General features: G+C 52.3%; 1 protein-coding gene across 4 annotated transcripts in view; it reads right to left on the reverse strand.

Annotated features, from left to right (window-relative positions):
* The window catches only part of Sh3pxd2a (SH3 and PX domains 2A), a 206,130-nt gene that overhangs the window by 57,982 nt on the left and 132,693 nt on the right, over positions 1–15,455 (reverse strand). For 3 of the 4 annotated variants that reach the window (NM_001107606.2, XM_006231514.5, XM_039080588.2), the window contains 1 exon segment: positions 1,189–1,233. In NM_001107606.2, coding sequence (NP_001101076.2) covers positions 1,189–1,233 — 45 coding nt within the window. 4 annotated transcript variants of the gene reach the window in all.

The following is a 15,455-nucleotide window of genomic DNA, read 5'->3' on the forward strand; positions in this document are numbered from 1 at the left end:
GGACTGGGTGGGGGGCTACCTCTGGTTCCAGAGAGTGAGACTCATCTTGAGAAGCCAGGGCTTGTGGGAGCTCTGCCACAGGTTCTCCATGACACTCCCAAGCCTGGGCGTCCCACCAAGACCCAACGGTCCTCACAGCCGGGTCCTCCCAGGCTGCACTGGGCCTGCTGGCCTCCCAGCTATACGTTTGGTGAACAGAATGTATTGCTGCGAGCCAAGTGCGCTCTGGCTCACTGGCGTGATCCGAGGGGAAAAAGGGACGGGAGCCCAGTGATTAGCTCAGGCCAGCGTCATAGGGAAGACTATAAGGACAATCAGGAGGGGAGGGGGGCACTGCCTTCTCCCCTGGCATCTGTTCCAGGATGCTCAACACCAGCCTCACTGCCAACAGCAGCGGTGGGGGGCGGGATTCAGGGTGGAGCTTGAACTTCAACCCAGCAACTGGCCCAAGACCCCTTCTTACCCTCACCATCTACCATACCTCCCAGCCCCTCGGCTTGAATATCTGCTCTTAAAAGGGAAGGCTCCTGTTCAAGACCCTCCTGGAAATGCCATCCCTCTTCCGCCATTGACTGCTGTCCATAGGTTTTGCCTCAAAGGCAAAACTGATTCTCCGTCCAGATGGACCAGATACAGGCTAAGTCCCCGGGCACCTCATAGGGCAGCTAAAGGCCTTGGGGCAATTCCATGGTCTGGGTTACTGGGAAATGGAGGTTGTGGCCCAACCCTTCACACTCACAGGAAGGGCCCCCTCCTGTACTCCAGGTCTCTTTGCTTCCCGGAGAGATCTCTGGAAGGTAGGTTTGGTTATCAGGGGTTGACTGCCTCAGACCAGAGATGGCTACTCTCCTGGGAAGGTCAACGTGATAAGGCCAAAGATGACTGCAGCCCAACCTCATCCTAGCACAGAAATGCAGAGGCGGCATTCCAAGCCTTTGGGGAGGCTGTGTGACCCACCTAGGGCAGCACAGGCAGGGCACTGGGCCGGTACACACTCTGACACTTGGGTCACCACTCTACCAGGCTCCGAGGCTCCTCTGAGGACTGGAAAGAGTTCTCCCTGAAGGCTGGGGGCCCAGGGAGTGGGGAAGCTCCGCATGCAGATGAGGAGAGGCATGCCTAAGGGAGCAGCTCCTCAGCACACATGCCGGGACACACATGTTTACACGCATGCACGCAAGGCGGTACCTGTCACGTCCTTCTTGGGAGACTCAGCCCAGCTGGATAACCACACTTCCAAGTCCCCGAGAGAGCAAGGAGAAGCAGGAGAGAAAAACCGTTAGGCAGGCAGGAGGGCCACCGGAGAGTGGAGAGTGGCTGCAGACACTGAGGTTCAGGGCGCCCTGGGCGGAAGGCGGGGGAGGGGAAGGAATGATTTCCTGGCTGGGGATGGCCGCTGGGCGTGGGCCTGTATGATTACAGAGGCTGGCTGGGATAATGAGGTGTCTGTCGAAACACAGGATCCTCTGAAGCAGACTCCAGACCTAGGCCCTCCCTGCAGTGGGATTCGGCTTTACTGTGAGCTGGAGAAGCCTCTGAGGTCATGTGGGAGGCTGGTCCCATGAGGCCTGGTGGCTCTGTGGACTGTCAGGGGCCAGCAGGCTCAGCAAAGGAGACCCAGGACCTTGAATGTCAGGGTAGTTTTCAAGTACACACCACGTGTATATGCCTTTGCAGCCTTTTTTTTTTAAAGATTTATTTATTTTATGTATATCAGTACGCCATTTCTCTCTTCAGACACACCAGAAGAGGGCGTCAGATCCCATTACAGATGGTTGTGAGCCACCATGTGGTTGCTGGGAATTGAACTCGGAAGAGCAGTCAGCGCTCTGAACCACCGAGCCATCGCTCCAGCCCTTATGCCTCACAGTCTTGCTCAGTTCTTGCCAGAGCTGCACCCAAGGGGGGAAGCAGGCCTCAGGGTGCAGAAAACCTCCCTACACCAGAGGTTCTCAACCTTCCTAATGCTGCGACCCTTTAATCCAGTTCCTCGTGTTGTGGGGACCCCCTCCACTCCCCCCACACATGATATATTTTTGTTGTTTCATAACTAATTTTTGCTCCTGGTGTGAATCATAATGTAAACATCTGAGTTTTCTGACGGTCTCAGGCAACCCTTAGGAAAAGTCACTCAAAAATAGCAGAGGGGTCGCGACCCACAGGTTGAGAACATGGCCGTACAGCACCCTTCACACTGAACCCAGGAGCTAGTGGCCAGTAGATGAGAGGCAGACTCAGACAAGGGTATCCTGTCTGTGCCTCAGCTTCCTCATCCAGGAAATGTGGTTATGTTGTCTCCTGCCAAGAATGAGGATAAAATTGAAGTGCTAGAGAAAAAATGTCCCTATGGGCTCGACGGGGTAGGAGGCCATCAGCACTGTGATCTGAGACGGGGTAACAAAGCTCCTCTCAGCTGTTCACTGCTAATGAACATTCCTAATGCTCTTAGTGTGCGTGCATGTGTGCATTGGGAGTGCACGCCACAGGGACAACCTTAGTGAACTGGTCCTCTCTTCTCCCTTTGCATGTGTTCCAGGGATCAAACTCGAGTTCAGAGGCTCAAAGGTCACCATGAATGCCAGAGGTCACCACAGGCACCATCTGCTAGTGATGGACCATTTCGGCCTGTGATGGATTCAGGAGTTCAACACATACCTCTGGCCTCAAAGTGTTAGGGAGACATTTCTCAGGTAGGAAGGAGATAGAATGGACCCATTCCTGGAGCAGAGCCCTGCTGCAGGAGACATCAGAAGGCTAATTAATGTTGGGCTGCATATGTGCAGGAAACCCTAGCAGGATCACCTAGCACTGGCCCTGAGGTTGGGGGGAGCCTGCAGACCTCTTCACAGCAGGTAACAGCAGTCGACATTGATCCAGCCTCTGTGGTCTACCAAGCTTTGTACTGTATACGTCAGGTAAGGACTATTCAGTTACCGTTCAAGACAAACCTACAACAGGTCCTGTTATCCCTCTGTTTGGCAGATACACTGAAGCAGAGAGATCAAGTTACTCGAGAAGGCTACACAGCTAATACAACACCCATCTTTTGCAGTCACACAGACAAGGCAACCAGAGTTTGATGCTATCACGCCAGCTCTGTAAATTGCCTACACCCAGAGAACTGGGAAGCAGATATTTCATTTTTTACTGTAAACCCAAGGGTGAGTTTGTGGAGAGTTTCAAGGACTCTGCAATCTGAGACCTGGGTACAGACCCAAGCTCCAGCCCTTCAGGCTCCACCCTTCCAGGCCCCACCCCTTCCAGGTTCCACCCTTCCAGGCTCCACCTCTTCCCAGGCTCCACCCATTAGGGAAAGTTACTTAATCTTTTGGAACCTATTGTTTCTAAAGTAAATTTCTTTTCCATAAATATTTTATTCTATTAAGAGTGATTTGCTTGTTCATTTGTTTGTGCATCACTTGCATGTCTGGTGCCTGCGGAGACCAGAAGAGATATTGGATCTCCTGAAACTGGAGTTACAGGTGGTTGTGAGCCACCAGAAGAGGGGTGCTAGGAGCCAAACCCTCATGGAAGAGCAGCCAGTTTTAAGCACTGAGCCCCTCAAAGCCTAGTCTTGAACTTGTAAAATTCAGGATAAAGTGATATGCCTATGTCTTGGCTACTGTGAGGAATGAATGATACCTGCAGGCAACATTCGGCCTCCTTGTCGACAGTGTTACTAAAGGTTAAACACGGCGCTGGCAACACTTTCCACAGTGTAGCTAGCATGAGCTCGGCTCTCAGCTTCATTCAGCTCTGAGGAGGGCACCTGGGAAGTCATGCACTTCCCATGCAGGGATGACTGAATGGCATGACACACACACGAAGCTGGCAGGACTGTCCTCAGGGAGCTGAGACAGGGCTGGGTGACATGCTGTAGACTACCAAGGCTCTAAGTAGCTGCAGACAAGGAGGGCTGAGAGCAGAGTGGGGTGGGGGTGGGGACTGGCCTGCCTGAGGCCACATCTTGCTCCCCCTCTCCCTCTGTGCTTCCCTTTGGGTTCCTCATGAAGTATTTTGAGAAAGGCAAATCTCTTCCAGTGTGATCCACAGAAAGGCATTGTGCCTGGGTGTCAACAGCCCAGGAAGAATTATTCTGTTAGGCCAGAGGGGAAAAAATTATCTTAGGTGCCGGGGCCAGATGTATTCTGGGAAGACCACTTCAGTTCTACCATTATAGTGAAAAGTGGGCTGGGCGCTATAAAAACTCGAAAATCCCAGCACTTGGGAGGTGGTGGCAGGAGACCAGAAGTTCAAAGCCTGCGTGGGCCACTTTGATTTTGTCTCAAAATATAAAGAGGGCTGGAGTGTGTAACCTCAGTGGTAAAGTGTTTGCCTAGCATGTTGGAGGACCTATGGTCAATCTCCAGTACACACACACACACACACACACACACACACACACACACACACACAATCAATCAATCAATCATCCAGTGATTATAGTAAAAACAGTGACTAGGCCATCTTCCAATAAAATTTTGTTCACCAAAGCACTGGGTAGGCCAGATGTGGCCAGAGGGCAGACACCTGAGCTCACACCCATTTTGCTTCAACCTCCAGAAGCCAGGCATTTTCAGAAAATGGGATAGACTAGAAACAAGCCTGTCTTTTTTAAAAGGGATCCAATCCCTCGTTGTGAAGAGTAAATCCAGCCAGCCCTGGCAAGCTCTCTCCCAGGGTGGGAAGGACCCCTTCCACCTCGTTCTGATGAACAGAGGAGAGCCTCTGGCTTATACAAGCAGGCCCTCCGGCCAACAGGCAGACAGGGCTGCTGCTGGCTCAGGGGCAAGAGGCAGGCACAGCCAAGAAACAGCTGTGACCAACACAAACCAACTGCTGCTTCCCCCTCCCCGACTCCACTACTGACTGAGAAGCCAGGGTCCCGCAGAAAAGGGATGCAGCCTGCTACAACATGAGAGATATGAGGTTGGTTATCTGCATGCCTGGCCTTGCTGAGAGGTAGCTCTTGGGCAAAGGGCTTGATTTTTCTGGGCCTCAACACCTGCCAACCACAGCATTCAGACCTGCTGGTCTCTAAGGTGGTTCTCTGATGTCCTAGACTTCCCTGGCAGAAACCCAGTACTCGCCATAACACACGAGATTAAATGAGTCCTGGAAAAAGACCATCTTCCTGGAAGGGGGAAAGAAAAGAATCATTTGAACACAGGTTCAATTTCTGGAAAACCAAACCCCTAAAAGGAGATAGCTTTAAAAGCAGCGTCATGTTTGGATATGAAATATCTCCCACGAGTTTCTGGATCACAGGCCTAGCGGATGAGCTTCAAGGAAGTGACTGGATCCTGAGGCCTTGGACCTCATGGAGTGAGAGGCAGAAAGAAGCAGGAAGTGGGACCTACCTGGAAGGAAGTACGTCATATCACTGGCTGCATGACCCAGCAGATGCAGTGTTCCTCCCATCCTGTCTCCCTCTTCCAAGCTGCAGTGAGGTGAGCAACTTGGCTCTACCACTGGCCCTCGTTGTGCTGCCTGGATGCTCGCATCTAGGATGCTCACAGCAGCTGGGATGCTAGCTGCCAGGATGCTGTAGCTGGCCATGGGCCACAACAATGTAGCCGAATTTGTTACATTTGCCTTACTATGACAGGGCAGAAACAGCTGACGAAACGAAAGCTTCATCTGGATCCACCGTTTCACGTTTCACGGTGGGGAAGTTCAGGACAGCAGGAGTGTGAATAAAAGCTGTTCACATCATGGTGGACCAAGAAACAGGAAGACAGGGCTGAAACTATGGCCTTTAACTTCCCAAGGCTGGTTCCTGGTGAGCGGCTCCTAGCAGCTAGGGTTGGGCTCCACAGCCTCTCTAAAAAGTGCTGCCAGCTGGAGAAGCAGTCAGAGCAAGAGCTGCAGATTCATGACAGTGACCATGGTCAGGCATCTGTGACACCCAACTAAACCTGTCCTCCCTTTAGATCATTCCCTGGGGTGTTTGCTCTATCCATGAAGTAAAACAATGAGCAGGGCATCAGGGGCAGAGATGGGTGGGGAGCAAGAGGAGCAAAGGCCTGGGCCTTGGGCTCACACTGCCATTTACAGCCGCTGACATGGGACATTTAGCAATCTGATCCTCTTTTCCTCCCATAATACAATAGTGGAAAGGCCCGACACCACATCTTCTTCAGCACCCTTTCATACTCCCAGGACCCACTGCCTGTGAAAGCTCCCAGGCAGGTAGAAGGAGTTAGTTAGGCCTCTGGGATATGATGGGAAATAGATTCTAGCAGAAGCTGTGTGGTTCAGGGTGATAAGACTGTGTAGAGACAGGATCTTCCTCTCATCTGTGTAGCTCACTCTTGCTACAACTGTTACTGCTGGCCACCAATACCAGCAAGAATCTAGGTCCAGAGAAAAACCCAGTCTCTGCAGGTGTGGCCAGACCCTGGGTCTGGTGCACACTTGAGAGGCTGACCCTGGCTCCTGGCAGGGATGAAGAGGAAGAAGCCAAGAATGACAGGCAGGTGTCCCTGAACCTCCAGAAGCTCCCACAGGTCTGGATAGTCTAGATGAGGAAAGGACACCCCCTCTCCCAAGCCTAACCTTGAACAACTAGAGCACTACAGGAGCCAAGCCCCATACACCCCATCCAGTCCTCAGCCATGTCTGCAGGATGCCTCTGGAGGACAACCAGTTCCACATTCCAAACGAATAAACCTGGAGTGGGCTGCAGGCCTGGGTGGAGGACGGAGAGAGGGCAGCCAATTGCCCAAACTTTGACGGATAACAGTGAGCCAAAGACTCAGGGGACCAGGGTGGACCACCTTTTACCAGTTTACACGGCTCAAGGATTCCTCAAGGATTCTGCCAGGCCCCATGGAATGAAAAAATCTCTGTTCTCCCGGGCCCTTCCCTCCTTCCAGATCGCAGGAGAGGCCCCTCCCTCCTCTTTGGGAATTCTATTGTTCATACCCGTGTGGCTTTAATATGAGCTTTTAAGTAGGGCTGCATCCTAATCGCCCCCTCCTTCCCTCGCTACAGTTCGACTCTGCACAGGGCCAGTTTCTGAAGTTTCTTAGACTCCGTGTGCTTCTTCCCCTTTTTGACGAGGCCACCAGGAAACCTGGCCACCGCTCTCATCCTGGAGAGGCCAGCCCTGCATTCACTGGTAGCAGCAGCAGTAACTGTTTTCATTAATGGAGCATGTCCCTGTCACCTCCAATGCTACCTCGGGCACACAACGGTTCCATTTGTTCCAACTGCACCACCGGGTTCATTGTTGATGGCTACCCTGGGGAGCAGGCACCACAGGATCCCGGGCCTCCTTCTGTTCCTTCTGTATGTGCCTGCCCACCCCTCTGCTGTCTGCTATTGAGCAGGGGTAGCTCTGTGACCATGGACTCTATGGTCTCCTGGACCTTGAACTAAAATATAAACCCTTTCCTTCTTGTTTTGGTTTCCAAAACAGGGTTTCTCTGTGTAACAGCCCTGGCTATCCTAGAACTTGCTTTGTAGACTAGACCGGTCTCAAATTCACAGAGATTCACCTGCCTCCACCTCCCTAATGCTGGGATTAAAGGCAAGAACCACTATACCTGGCTAAAGGCCTTTCTCTATAAGTTGCCAAGTCTTGAGACCGAGGAGACGTCTCGGTTGGCAGACACTTGCCTAGCATGTGTGGAGCCCCAAATTCAAATCCCAGCACCACATAAACCCGGGTGTGGTGATCCTTCTCTGTAATTCCAGCCCTTGAGAGACAGAAGTGTCATGGCTGTCCTCAGCTATGCAGCAGTTTTGAGGCCACTCTGGGCTCTATGAGACCTTGTCTCAGGCATCCTAAGATGATATATAAACTGTTTCTCAGATGGGCAGCCCTGGCTATAAGCAGAAGCCTCAGTCCCTCATATAAACCCACAGAGGAAAGAAACCATGATCCTGGAAGGGTGAGGGGTTAATGCCACCACAGCAAGGGTACCCCCGCATGCCCTGCGTCCTCTTCCCAGCCTCTCGGATAGGGCTGGTTTCCTAGAGGTGGGTTCCGTAGAGCCTTCTGGGATCCTGTACCTTGACACAAGGGCCTCGGGCTAGCTTAATGCTGTAGTGGGATTGAAATCATTCATCATTTATGAACGAGAGGTTCCCTGTTTTCATTTTTAAATTATGTAGCTGGTTTTGCCCAAGCCCTAAGTGGCTGGGCTACGGTCTTCCAAGCGAAGTGGGTGGAAGTAGTAAGGAGTGTAGTAGGGGCTGAGTTACCACTGGGGACCTGAGGAACAAGACCATCCTAAGTGGCTTCCTGGTCTCATCACACAGACCAGAAGACCACATGGTGACTCAGGGGCGGGGGTGGGGAGGGTGGGGGGTTGGAGGTGGGGAGGGAGAGAGAAAGAGAGAGAGTGCTCGTACACACACACCACACACACACACACACACACACACACACACACACACACTCTCATGCGTGCGCACGCACACCACTTGCTTAAGATTCAGGTAGAGGACAGCACTCCTCACTCAACCTGAGGGGCGTGGGGCAAGGTGCTGACCATTTAACATACATTTTCTAACTTAATAATCTGACAATAATCTATCTGCCTTCTGCAGATGAGGAACTGGAGGCTCAGGGGAATTAAAGTCCTTTCCCAAGTCCCCACAGCAAAGGTGTCAGAGTTGAGCCCAAGCAAGCAGGCCAGGAATTGGGAACAAAGGGGCCCAAATGGAGGCTTCATTTTCTGGTCTTCCCCTCTGGCCTTATGTATTCCTGCTGCGCTCCTCTCACAGGAAAATCGACCTTCCCACATCTTGCCTGCAGCTACAGAAAGGTCTTCTTCCCCCAGAGTCAGGCCTTTCCCAGAATCCAGGGTACACATGGGACAAGCCCAGCCTAGGGTAGGAATGTACTGAACCCTGAAGCCCAAACTGCTCGAGGAAAACAGCAGATCATCTGCTCAGGTGGGGAAGTGGGGGCGACCCACAGCTCCTAAAGGACCAAGAAAAGGATGCCTTCCCAAACCAGGGCTCCGACCAGGTCAGTCCAGCCCAGAGGATTCAAGGAGAGTGACCACTGGGATCCCTCAGCTGTCTCGGGGAGGGGCTTCAGCAGGCTGCTGAGGTCAGAAGGTTTAAAGACAGGTGGCCACATTGGGAGATGTGTGGGCAGACAGAGGAGCCAGCACTTGGTGGGGAAGAGGGTGGGCGGGGCTCCCAGCAGCTGCAGTTTGACCCCACACAGCCCCTAGGGTGTGGCCTCCCCCTCTGTTCTCTCTCTTTACCTTTCCAGGAGCCCTGCTGTTTGTCTATAGCAGAGAAGAAATAAACTCAAAACTGAGAACCCCAGCATCCCAGCCCCTCCCTCCACCGGGTGGTCTGCCTTGGTGGTCCACCCCACTCACTGAGAGGTCTCCCTGAGGCTCTTTGCCCACATCCCTAGGCAGCCCCCAGCTAGGGCACTGTGTGTGCTCACACACAGAGGGGCGGCCCCACCTAGGTCACTGTGTGTGCTCACACACAGAAGGGCAGCCATCTCTGAGCAGCCCCCACTTAGGGCATTGTGTGTGCTCACACACACCGAGGCAGCACAGAAACGGACCAGTGACTTCAATAAGTCAGTCATCCAGCCACCTCAGGCCTATAGTCCTGTATCCGCCTACCCCTTGACTAACCCCTTCAGGAGCCAAAAGGGAGGAGGGAAAGATTGTAGGGAGGAGTCAAGGGCAGCACACTCAGGACAGACGTTCCCATCCAGGACAATCTGGAGTAGAACATCCTGTCTCTCACTCTGGACTCCGGCTATCGGACCATCAAAGAATCAACTGCCAGCTATTTAGTGCACACACACGGTCCACAGGCACTGCTGGGCCCTCCTGGTGATCCAGCTCCTCCGGATATTCTCAGCACAGGAGGACAGACACACAGTCTATCCACAATGCACACCCCGCTGAGTGATCCTGTCTGCTCCAGAAGCCCCTGGCTTGAGGCAGCCTGGCACTCTTGGCTACCTGCTTGATTCTGTCCAGGACACCTCTACAGGGTGTCCTTGTACTCTGAGGCTCACTGGAGTAGCCTGGGAGAGATTAATCAGGGTGTGCCCCCCAAAGACTTTATGGTAACAGGGCTTGAGTTTGAGCAAGGCTCACAAGCTGCAGAGAGGTAAGGGCTCTTATCTGGACTGAAGCTGGGGGATACCCATTTTTAAACACAATTATTTTTATTGCTTGTTTGGAAGTTTCCCATAATGCACCCCCAATCACATGATCTGACCACACTCATTTCCCAGGTCTCCCAGGTTCATTCCTCCACCCTTGTGATCCCCCCGCCCAAAAAAAAAAAAAAAGCAGAAGAAAAAAGGGGGGAAAGTACAGTGTATACATACTCCCTGGAGCACGGTCAAACTCCCGTTGGCCAGCCCCTTAAAGAGAACTGGGTTCTCCCCCATCCCTGTCAGAAGCTGACAGCTGTGAAGAGCTACATTTCAGCATCTCTACCCCAATTTTTAAGAGTTCTCCGCAATGGCTTCCTGTGTAGACTAATTTTGGGGGGAGAGGGGTGGTAAGGTGGAGGAAGAAGAGGGTGAGACACAGGGCTGGCAGGGGAATACCTTTTTTTTTTTTAAGGTTGGGGCTATCTCTCCCATCTTTGCCCTGCTTCAACCAGCTCCAGAACGCCTGCTAGGACTATAATCTTAGCAAATGTTTGGCACATAATAGGTGTTGAATAAAAACATGCTAAGTTAGGCTAGATGCACACCCCGGTGTTGGAACCCTTGCCTAGAATATACAAAGGCCCTGGGTTCTGATCTTGGCACACACACTCAAGTGCTGTGCATCTCCTGTCAGCCCTGAATTCCCTTTTGTCTTAGCCCTGTCTAGGACTCCGCCACACCGGAAACACTCAGGTGTCCAGTTAGTCCTCAGTGGATGAAAGAGGCCTTCTTCAGTCTTTGCCCCACTGGTTTCAAGAGACCCCAAGCTCATTTGATGCCTGTGGCCCTGATCTTAATCTAGCCCAGGGATTACCAACCTGTGGGTGGAGACCGCTTTGGGGTGTCATGTATCAGATACTTACATTACAGTTCATAACGGTGGCAAGACTGTAGCTATTAAATAGCAGTGGAGATAATTTTATGGTGGTGGTTGGGGTCACCACAACATGAGGAAATGTACTGAAGGGGTCACAGCATTAGGAGGGGTGAGGGCCACTGATCTAATACGAAGTTGCCCTCCTGAGCCACGTGCCCACCGCCTTCTGAGGTTGGGGAAAGAAAGCCCTTGACCTTTCTGAGCACCACAGACCAGACATGGGCCCAGCAGGATATCCCAGAAGGCTCTATGACAAAGCCCTCCAAAGGCTCGATGGCTCAACAACAAACCACCCAGAACCTTGTGTGGCAGGATGGATGTTACAGAAATCCAGAGTCTCTGCAGGTGCAACATGCTTGCCTACCATGGCTGGTGGAATCCAGCTTCAGTCAACCCACTCCCCCCGTGGTGTCTGCTAGAAGCCCTGGGCCTCTCCTGACTTGGCCCTCCCCTGATCTGCAAGGGTGTAGACAGGTTCCCCCCTGAGCTCACAGACGCCACATAAACAGTTGTGCATGTGTGCACGTAAGACGCGTGCATGCGTCGGTCGCTGCTAGGGAATCCCCACAGCTGGCTCTCACGTGACTAAGCTTTGTCCAGAAAGTGGCAGCTGAGTGTGCCTACAGGGGAGTGCCAGGGCTAGAGTTAACCTTTCCATACCACAGCGCAGGTTGAGCTTCCGACCAGGGAGAATGGAGTCCAGGTCACAGATTCCCGCTCAGCCACTGTGCTCCTCGATCACTGGGGACAGACTACTTCTCGGAGCCCTGCCCAGGCTTCCCTGTGCTAGCACGAGGCTGTTCTCTGCCCTGTTAGTGTAGCAGTCCCTTATCAACTCTGTGCAGTTCTGCTTCATGAAGACCAGTCGCCAGAGGAGGCCACGGGCAGAGCCCTAGGGAGCATTCTGATGTCAGAGGCCTAGGTGGGGTCCCACGGCCAGGAATTCAGCTAGAATTCTTGCCCTCTTTTCATGGGTGTGAACAAATCCCTCTGAGAGACTGCTCCAGGGTCTTCCAGAGTCCTCTTCTAACCAGGAGGCTGGAGGAAGCCCCTGGAGGAAGTTTTCAGGCACACTGCCAGTGGTGAGCTGTATCTTGTCTCTGAAACAGTACCCCAGGGCAGGTCCTTGGAGATGTGAAGTCAGAGGCCCAGTTTACTTTATCTCTTTCCTTACTGAGATACAGTGGAGCCCAGGCTGGCCTCGAACTCACGACCCATGTGTGTCAGTCTCCCAGGTAATAGGAGTTTTTATAGCACCACCCCTGAAGTTTAGAAATGGTATCTCAATGTAGTCGAGACTAGCCCGAAACACCCTGTGTAGCTGAGCGTGGCCTTGAACTCCTGATCCTCAAACGCACAAACTCACGGCCAGTGTGTTGACAAGTTTTCATATCAACTTGACATGAGCTGGGGTGGTCTGGGAAAGAATCTCAATCAAGAAAAGGTTTGACTGACGACTGATGTGGGAGGCTACAGGCCACTGTGGGCGGTGCTAATCCCTAGACAGTAGTCCTGGATGGTACAGGAAAGCAGGCTGACTGAGCATGAGCAGCAAGCCAGTCAGCAGTGCTCCTCCATTCTCCCGTCTCAGGTTCCTGCTCTGACTCCTCCTAGATGGAACATGGCCTGAGAGGTGGAAAATGGAATTAACCCTTTCCTCCCCGAGTTGCTTTTTGTCATGTTTTATCAGCAACATCACCAGACAGCTTAGCCAGTCTATGTCTCAAAACACAAAGTAAAAAAAAAAAAAAAAAAAAAAAAAAGGCTGTGTGTGTGTGTGGTGTGTGTGTGTGTGTGTGTGTGTGTGTGTATAGCTCAGTGGTAGACAACTTGCTTAGGGTGCCCCATGAACTCATACACTTGAATGCTTGGTTCCTAGCTAGTGGAACTGTTTGGGAGAGATTAGGAGGTGTGGCCTTGTTAGAGGAGAAGTCATCGGGGGCAGCCTCGGGTCTCAAAAGCCTCCTATGGTCACCAGGGTGCTCTGCCTCCTGCATATGAATCAAGATGTGAGTTCTCAGCTGGCGGTTCCAGCCGCCTGTCACCATGTCTGTGGTCCACCAGCAAGGACTCTAACCTTAATGGAACCAGAACCATGAGCCCAATTAAACTCTTTCTGCTCTACGCAGTCTTGTAGCAGTGTTTGCCGTAGGTGTTGATGTCACAGCAATATAAAAGTGACACACCTTGGCACAACAAAAATAAATGAGTTTTTAAAAGGAAGAAACAAAACCCTTAGTAAATTAGCTCAGGAGGGCCAGCGCCGCCCTGACAGGTCTGGATTGCTACACCCCACACCCTGGCTGACTTAGGCTCTTATCCAACCAGGGATCCTGGAAGACAAAGACCTCTGCAGGTTCATCTTGGAATCCCTAGGGCTTGAACCATGCACTCTGGCATGGAATAGGTCCTCAGTTGCTTAGCAAATGAATCTATAAAACGGCCATGGCCAGGGCCCAAGAAGCCATGGAGGGACGGTCCAGAATCGGCGCTTCCTTGGAAACTTGCCTCCTATCTATTCGGCCTTCCCAGATCTTCTGGGTCTCCCAGACTACCACTGCTGTGCATAGGGACACTGGCCTTAAACAGTGGTGGCCCAGGTCACAAGGGTATGAGGATGGGCTTCAAAATCAGAACCCTGGGATCAAATGTAAATGACCACCTAGGAGCCACCTGATTGGTGGGGTGGGGTAGGAGGAAGGGGCAACTGGGCATGTTGGAACCACATTCCTCCCCAGCAGATCCATATTTGTGCAAGGTCTTCATAAGGCCCTTAGACCAAGGCGGTCTTAGTCTGGCCTGTGTCACCGGCTTGTCACCTCTGCTTTACAAAGACTTGAGCCCTCCTACAGAAACGGTTATATACTCTCTTAGACACTGTTTAACCTCAGAGAGCCCTCAGGGATCTGGGGTGAGCAGGGGAGACCCAAGAGAGGAAGGAAAAGCTGCCCCTGAGGTCCAGATACGCCTCCAGAGGCACTCCACATACACACAGAAGCAGAGCCAAGGAAAGGATGACAGGGAACCAATGTTCCTCTGAGCCGGGAGCGTGAAGGGATCCTGACATGGCCCCAGATATCTTAATGCAAGACTCATCCTGACGTTAACTCAGTCCTTTCTTGTGCCAGCTGCTTGGGTCACATGGTGACAAGAAGATCCAAGGGGGGCAAAGAAAGAGTCAGGGAAGGGCACGCTTTTCCTGCAAACATCTAAATTTCCTGAAACTTTGGAAAAACTCTTTGCCTTCACATTTCGAAACTGACCAATTATGAAAAGGGCTAGAGGCCAACCAAGTTCCACACGGCACATTTGTGCTTCTAAACTGAGCAACTTTAGATCAGAAAAAGGTGCGGAGGCAAACGAACAAGGCGCATTTCCCTCAAGCCTTGGTTTTTCCGTTGGCTTCGTCACTGCTGGAAATGTTGCCCCAACGTCACATGCCTATAAACCAGAAATCCCAAGCTGCCTTCTGGCTGAGGTCCCTGGTGGGAAACGTTTCTTTGCCGGACCACAACTTGGGTGTCTCCCTCTCTAGGACCTCAACCTCATGGCAGAGTCTCACCGCTGTCTCCTGATGAGGCCAGATGGATGCCCTCAGGTGACTGACTGACCTACAAGGCCCCAGCATTAGGCTAGTGTTTCAAGGGGCAGTGGGTTGACAGCCCTGTTTTCTGACAGCCCCCTGCAGGTGACCTCCAACCGCAAGCATCTTCAAAGAGCTGGTCCAGGCACACGGGCAAACAATCCAGGGCCATTCTTCCTGTTACCGTCACCGTCTATCAAGCTTGATGTGGCCATCAGTCCACACCCAGAATGGTATGGTTTGGTTTAAGCACTCTTAGGCAGTATAGTATAGGCTCACACGCCTACGGCAGCACACAGGAAGTGGAGGTAGGAGGATCAGGAGTTCAAGGCTAGCATGCATCAAGAAGAGACTTTAACGCCAGCTCGGACGAACAGGAGACCTCCCTCAAAATGAAACAAAACAAGACTTAGGAGCCCTTGCAGAGTTAGTCCTCAGCAGGGCCTGAAAATCTGCATTTAAGTGAGCAGGCTCAGAATTCTGACCAGCCTTCGGTCAGGCTGTTCCCTTCCAGCCCAGGGCTCTGGGCCTCAAAGCCACCTCTCCTGAGATCCCAGGATCTGGGGAGGGCTCCTCCCTCCTGCCTGGCATCCAGGCCAGCTGAGCAGTGGGTGCTGCCTTGGCTGGGAGTTGTGGCATGCACCCACATATCTGCAATCACACGGCGTGTGAGCAACACTGGCACTCCATTACAGACTGCCACGCACTCGGCTGGCTGTGAAACCCAATCAATCAGTGACAGTTCCAATTAGATGGCTTTGTATTTCTGGGGTGATGCGAGGATGGGAAGACGGTGCCGTCACACTGTTTATAAAAACACAGTCCTGGTGAGCTGTGCC

The sequence above is a fragment of the Rattus norvegicus genome, chromosome 1, assembly GCF_036323735.1.
Source record: "Rattus norvegicus strain BN/NHsdMcwi chromosome 1, GRCr8, whole genome shotgun sequence".
Classification (NCBI taxonomy): domain Eukaryota; kingdom Metazoa; phylum Chordata; class Mammalia; order Rodentia; family Muridae; genus Rattus; species Rattus norvegicus.